This window comes from Sinocyclocheilus grahami, unplaced genomic scaffold, assembly GCF_001515645.1.
Source record: "Sinocyclocheilus grahami isolate Dianchi unplaced genomic scaffold, SAMN03320097.WGS_v1.1 scaffold1016.1, whole genome shotgun sequence".
In the NCBI taxonomy this organism is placed as follows: Eukaryota; Metazoa; Chordata; class Actinopteri; order Cypriniformes; family Cyprinidae; genus Sinocyclocheilus; species Sinocyclocheilus grahami.
In genome coordinates this window covers 162,451-170,089 of record NW_015506195.1, presented here as the reverse complement: position 1 = coordinate 170,089, position 7,639 = coordinate 162,451, and the positions used below count along the sequence as shown (strand labels likewise).

The 7,639-nt window shown below is 37.7% G+C and overlaps 1 protein-coding gene across 1 annotated transcript; it reads left to right on the top strand.

Moving 5' to 3' along the window:
- Positions 1-7,639, top strand: LOC107565674 (centrosomal protein POC5-like). Its single transcript, XM_016250933.1, has 12 exons — positions 1-140; positions 738-821; positions 920-1,046; positions 1,802-1,885; positions 2,007-2,191; positions 3,080-3,256; positions 3,543-3,647; positions 4,327-4,506; positions 4,614-4,779; positions 6,782-6,930; positions 7,272-7,388; positions 7,553-7,639. Exons 2-12 carry the CDS (start codon positions 738-740, stop codon positions 7,637-7,639), a joined length of 1,461 nt encoding a protein of 486 aa, XP_016106419.1. The 5' UTR covers positions 1-140.

Here is a 7,639-nt window from a genome sequence, read left to right as displayed (position 1 = left end):
AACAGTGATTTCAAAACGAAAATGTTACTGCAGCGACTAGCAGTTTGAAACACTGCTTTTTAACAGTATAGTGCTTGCAGATTGAAAGCGTACATTGTGTTAACAGAGGAACAAATACCCTTAACAATCTCACTGAGAAGGTTACGATTGTACAGTTTTATCTCTCTACCACACCCCACTTGATGCTTAGCAGATTTAGCACAGGAGCTTCATAAGAGGCTAACACAGCGCTATGAATCTTCAGCAGGAACTTACTGTAGGTTGCACTTTTGCTTCGTTTCTGGGACAGGCTGTTTATGTCAGCTGCGTGACAACTGAGTCGATCTTTGTCTTTACAATATAATATATGAACAATATAATGAACATCAGTAAACAAAAACGATGCTAAGTGTGAACTTTTGCCTTACCTCGAGAAATCACTGCTGCTCAAATAAACAAAACCGATGCACAGTTCGTTAGACCTTCAACTAATGGTTCTATAAGTGCATTATTGGTAGTTTTAGCTGGTAGATCGAGTTGTCTTGATCAGTTTCTTTCTTTTTAAGTGTTTTTTTAACAATGACAGAGAGTTACACAAGGTAACGTTAAGTTTAAACCGTTTTGAAGTAGACTGGAAATAGCTATCAAGTAATCATGATTCCTCGGATTTAAGAATTGGTTCTTTTGCCTTATAGAAATTAAATGAGTCATTTAAACTTAGATATATGTAACATGTCCTCTTCCATTCTGTATTTCAGATGTCATCGGATGAAGGGGCACAAAATAGTCCAGTTTTACCAAGAGATTCAGACAGAGGCAGCTCCGTTTCCTCTGCACTTCAGGCGAGTTATCACATCCACCACCACAAAAGACATTTGACTTTCTGTAATTTTTGACAGTTTAATGGACACTTTAACGTTTTTCTCTTTCAAATGTTCAGGATGAGTATGAAGAACTTCTTCGGTATGCTGTTGTGACTCCTAAATATGAACCGAGTTTCCCATCACAGCCATTGAGCACAACTCAACTCTCCAAGAGTTTTCAGCACATGACTCAACCCCCTGCTGGTAGAACACGTACTAGCATATAATGCATATTAATAATACTAACATAGCATATAATAATGCTATGTAATTACAAATTGCAAACACTAATGTTGTAAGTAATTTTTGGGTTAAAAGGTCTGTAGATGTAAAGCAGTGCTTGTGGGCTTGATATAGTGGGGTTGGCTCCGGCTAGGGGATATCAACACACATCCAAAGGGGCTGAAAGAACAGCTAAAAATCTAGATTGAAGCTGAAATAATTTATTAATTTGTTCCCTTAACAACTGCGATTTTTATTTAGGGACCAGGGCTCTCAAGATTTCTTGAACAACCTGGATATACTGAACGAGGGAAATTGTAAAAGTGTAATTTGTAGACGTGGAAAAATTGAGGAAATGAATAAAATATGAAGTAATTTAAATGTTTTTTATAAAGCTCAACAATGTTTTATCAGGTAGAGATTGTTATTTGTGAGTAAAAAAAAACAAAACCGTAATCGCATGTAAATGAGTCATGTCGATCTTTTGGTAATAAAAAGTGTAAACCATGAAGAACATTCTGTTATTGGAATTACGTAATTTAATTCTTTTGATTATTTATAATAATTTTACTATATTGCCACACCTTGTTTCTGTAAATAAAAAATGAGCAGCTTTGCCATAACAGCAGAAGCGTCAGAGATATTTTGGGAGGCTTTCAAATTTGTCTTTGGCGATGGAGGGCCTTGTAGTCAAAAAGACTGAGAACCACTCTTTGTTTTCCTCTGTTTTATTTCAGATAATGACGGGCACATAAACAACAGAGCCCTGTTGTCAACTCCGTCATTAGAAGAATCCAGACCACCAAGTCGCACATCTGAGGGTAACATCATGAAGCCATTTAAATCAGAATCTCTCAGCCCTCTTGCTTTCAAATGTGTCTCATCCGATCAGAATTTAGAGTTAGAACTATCTGTTTTATAATATTGATGCTTCTATTTCAGGTGAGAGCCTGGCAGACAGGTCTGTGCCATCTGAGGAAAGAACAGCGAGGTCGCAGACTGGATCCGACAGATCAGGACAAAGCAGCCCTGATGCTCTGACCACCGTCATGACTGAGATGTTCATCTCAGAGGAGAACCTGAACAAGATGGAGAACATTTTGGACACCTGGAGCACAAACCTTAAGGTTTGCATTGCAATTATGTATTGTAAGTAGCAAGGTTATTGTAGTTAACCAAAAATAAAACCATTAAAGAAAAAAATCTAGATGTTCTAAGCAACATTTCTCATTTTCTTGATGTACTAAAATGACTAAACTAAAACTGAAATAAAATTTATAGAAATATACTGTATATTAGACATATTTAAAAATAATAATAATAAAACCTCACAACAAAATTATTAAAACTTTGAACTAAAATTAAAATATAAATTAAAACTAAACTATAATAGTATCTCAGTGACATAAAAAATAACACTGGTAAGTGTTTTGCTTCATAGTTCATACCATAATGCATTATAGGAACTGTTTCTTGGTCTGTGAGCAGAGTAATGTGATGATGGAGCTGAGGAAGTGGAAACTGTCCTTTGTGGAGCAGCACAGACTGGAGCTTAAGAAGGAGAGGGAGAAACATGCAGCCCATATGGCTGCTGTAAATGCTGAGATGGATGGTCTCAAAGACCTGCTCAACACCTACAAGACCTCTAACCAGAGAAAAAATTAGGTGCACACAGATGTTGAGACTGTCTTTTTTTTATCAGAGATGTTATTAATTGTAATTAATAGGCTGGCCCTGTAGTATGAAGCTAATAAACATTTGCTAAAGTTACAGAGATATTGGTATTGAATATACAGCTTTGATATGAAGTAAATGGGATGCAAAACATTATGATATGCAACACACAATTTGTAATTCAAAACACACATGCAGCTCTGAATCAATTTTCAACAGGCTGTAAGTCTCTGTTTTCCAGTCTGTCATCTCCTCTTTGGCCTTTGCCACCTGCAGGTGATAGTGAATCTGAGCCGGGCGGTTGACAGGCAGAGGGAGAAACTGGAGCTGATGAGTAGCAGAGTAATGTGATGATGGAGCTGAGGAAGTGGAAACTGTCCTTTGTGGAGCAGCACAGACTGGAGCTTAAGAAGGAGAGGGAGAAACATGCAGCCCATATGGCTGCTGTAAATGCTGAGATGGATGGTCTCAAAGACCTGCTCAACACCTACAAGACCTCTAACCAGAGAAAAAATGAGGTGCACACAGATGTTGAGACTATCTTTTTTTTTATCAGAGATGTTATTAATTGTAATTAATAGGCTGGCCCTGTAGTATGTAGCTAATAAACATTTGCTAAAGTTACAGAGATATTGGTATTGAATATACAGCTTTGATATGAAGTAAATGGGGTGCAAAATATTATGATATGCAACACACAATTTGTAATTCAAAACACACATGCAGCTCTGAATCAATTTTCAACAGGCTGTAAGTCTCTGTTTTCCAGTCTGTCATCTCCTCTTTGGCCTTTGCCACCTGCAGGTGATAGTGAATCTGAGCCGGGCGGTTGACAGGCAGAGGGAGAAACTGGAGCTGATGAGTAGTTTCACCCAGTGGAGACTACAACAGTGTGCTGCCAGAGAGGAGGTGAGACGGGGCAGCTCAGACTGACAGCACACACATGCAGGGCAGATGTTTTTCAGGCGGTGTTGTTTACTCATGTCAGATTGATACTTCAGACAGGCTTGGTGTTTTGTATTCATTTTCTCTTCTTGGAGAAATTGCCGTTTTCTGTCATCATTTACTCACTCTGTCTTTTCAGTTAAGTCTACTTCTGTAGAAATACCCTTATTTGTTGCCCATTGTTAATTTAATTTCTTTCTAACAGAAGGTGATTGATCATACACACATAGTCTTAAAATTTATGAAAACATATTTTTATTTATTTTGTACTCAAGGACACTATTTACCTGGGCATATTGGGAATAATCAGTATATTTTACATGCCTAGTTGTGTTTTGGTAAATCTTTGTTTGGTAAAAAGTTGAAAGTTTTTTTTTTAAATGTATATACACAAACTATATGCATTCAAAAGTTTGCTTACAATTTTCAACAATAAGAAATACTAGCATTTGAAAGCATATTATAATGATTTCTGAAGGATCGTGTGACATCGAAAACTGGAGTAATGACTGCTGATGCTGAATATTCAGCTTTGCCATCACAGGATTAAAAAAAAATCAAATTCAGCCTAAGAGACTTCTTTGAAAAACATTGCTTTTTTTTAAGTATAATATAAATGTTAATGGATTTCGGTGTGTTCCAGGCTCAGAGGGCCAGACTGGCCGAGCAGCACTATCATTTGCAGCTCAAGAGGAAGGTGTGGGCAGGCTGGCACTCGCTCATCCAGAACAGGTGGCGGGAGCGTGTGGAGAGAGCATGTTGTGCCAGAGCAGAAGACGTCTGCATGCAGCTCTCTACAGACTATGAGGCCAAGATGGCACAGGTGAGTGGAGCCCATACCGCACTTTACTTCTTGGTGTGAGTGATTCCATGTTTAATAAGTTACTGGATGTGGACATAGCATGAGAGTTATGTGATTGTGTTTGTCAGCATGTAGAGGAGCTCCAGGAAGCTCAAGCTGAAATCCACAGGCTACACACAGAGCGAGAGCGCTATGAGGATTCTATGAAGAAAGCTTTCATGCGTGGGGTCTGTGCGCTCAACATCGAGGCCCTTAGCATGTTTAACACTGGAGAAGGGGGTAGACTGGACCGTGGTAAGATAATAGAGAGGTTCAGCTCAATTACACTGGCAATTTAAAGTCCCCCTGTAGTCAAATATTTTATCCCTTAAAACTTATCTTTGATCATCAAAATGACATATTTAAATGTTTTTTCTTGTGAAAATAAATTTCTCATGCCTTAAAATAGCTTGAATGTAACTCTACACCCTTGCCTCATTTACTATAAGCGGATCTATGAATATGCAAATAAGTCCCGCCTCCGCTCAGTCACACCAGCCAGCGCCTCCTGATCCACTGAACTCTAGTAACCGCAAAACAATAGCATACATGGATAATGACTGATAAAACTATGTTTTTACTAGCGGACAACTACAGTGAATACTGTAACATTCGTTAAAGTTACTTACTTGACGATGTTGTGTCCTAAATGCCTTGAAGACTCGAATGCAACCGTTTGTGATTATTAATTCGCGCCCGCGAGCATACGCGTGTGACTCCGGGTTACTTTTACACTGTTGCCACGGGTTATAATGCAAGTTAGCGGTTTTAAATTCACATTAAACCACAGCTTCATGGGTTTTTTGCTCTGATTAATTTTTGGTTTTGTGCTGGTATTGGTATATTTTGCATGCTAGTGAACGATCCCTTGACGTGATAGGTTATTGGTTTGCAGTGTTGGGGAAAGTTACTTTTAAAAGTAATGCATTACAATATCGCGTTACTCCATAAAAAAGTAACTTGCGTTACTTATTTGAAAAAGTAACTCCGAGATTCTCTTCAAAATTAAAAAGTAATGCATTACTTTACTAGTTACTTGAAAAAAGTAATCTGATTACGTAACTCGCGTTACTTGTAATGCGTTACCCCCAACACTGTTGGTTTGTGACGTAGCAAACCAAGGGCTATTTCAAACCGTATTTCTGGGTCAGCCTTTGGGAAACTACAGTTTTAAGGAGAAAATACACAGCAATGGTGTTGATTAATAGATTGGCACATGGTTTGTCTAAAAGCATATTGAAAACACCACATAGACAAATAAACAACATAAAAAACTTGATTTTCACTACAGGGGGACTTTAAGGCATGATGTACCAGTTTAACATGACTGATTGTTACATTATTGAAGTGTAGGTTATGACAGACAGATACTCAGATATTTCTCTTATGCAAAAAAAGGTTTGAATGTTACAAAACCTCTTCACATTAGTGTTAAAGACTGTGAATTTGACAAGGTAATTTCCAAATAATTGAATACACCCTATAGGCATGTCAGTTTACATGGCAACTAAATCAGAATGATTGTGGTAATGGCTTTCTAGCCTCTGGCTTTACTAATCAGAATTTTAATATTCCTGCATCATAATCAACCCTTTTCCTTTCTGTTGTCCCACGTGTAGCTCATACTGCATATACAATGAAATAAGCAGTAAAGTTAGACAAATGTTAAAGGTTGAAGTGTGTTGTTTTATATTTTTCTATGTTAAAATACTTATTCCAAGGTGTGCAGACAACTATAAACCAGCCATTCATAGATTTTGCCTGAACAAATGGCAGAAGGACAGCGTTTAAGAAACAAATTGCAATACTGTTTAGGGTTCACAATTGGTGCCAAAATTACACACTTCACCTGTAAATTCCCATGTAGACCAGGCTGTCAGCTTAACTGGCATCTTCAAGTTAACGTGTGCACGGTCAATACAAAAAAAATTGTCTTGTGAACAGAAAACTACTTTTTTCATTATGATTGCTTAAAACCTTTTTTTCTCAACATCCTTTGCTGTCAGCATTAGAGAAGAAATGGAGAAAATAGTGCCCTGTTTTTTTTTTTGAGCCAATGAGCATCAGAGGGAGAGTGCGAGACAGAATTCAATATTAAAAGAATGAAATCGGATCTGAAACAATCATTCAAATTACTGCAGGGCTGTTAATGTCTTCATGTACATGGTACCATATTCTTTTTTGTTTTGACAATATAATTTCCAAAGATCAAACCTTGTGCAGTATCATCAGTCTAGCCTTAATTTATTTTTTGTAGATGTTCCACTTCCAGGGGATGAGCCAAGTACCAGCTCAATGGCCAATCACCCTCCATGGACTGTCTCGTCATCACGGCTCAGTTCAATTATCATGGAGAGTCCAATACAGCTGGGCCCCTCCCACAGTGTTACAGAGAATGTAGAGGCGGTAAGACATGCAAGAAAAGATTATTTGAACCCAGCAGTCATGTTTAGCACCATTGTTTTCATATTGATATACTCTGTGTATGCGATGCTCTTAATTTCAGTATCAAGCTTGATGAAGAATCAGTACGAGATTGCAGTATTTTCTTTTTAGTGTTTTTACAGATGCCCTTTAATTGCCATAAGTCAACCTATAAAGTGCAACTTTGCATGGCCAATATTTATATATAGATCAACATGTTTGATTTATTTAGGACCAAATGTTTATTTTTGTGTTTTATTTCCGAGAATAGTGTCAGAATAATGCTTTTAAATTACTGTTTTTATTTATCTCTGTCGTTTCAGGAAGATTTTCTCTCTCAGCCTGGCGTAAGCACGGGCCCAAGAGCAGAATCTCTTCTCTCAACCACGGTGGTGAATTCTTCCGGTCCACAAGGGGACAATACAAGCTCCTTCAGACAGGTACCTCGTGTGACTGCAAGCATATTTATGAACGTTTTATATCAGCCTGCTGAACCTGTTTCTAACCTGCTTTTTCAAATAGTTTGTAATAACATTTATATATTTGTTTATTGAATGCTCTGAAAACGGCCTGCTTTTAATGGCATTGCTAAACTCTTCTTTAGGCGAGCACACGGATAGTAACAGCTGGCAAGCAAAAATCCTCTAAGACATCAAACATACTAATCAGGGATGTGATTCTTCCGGATTAA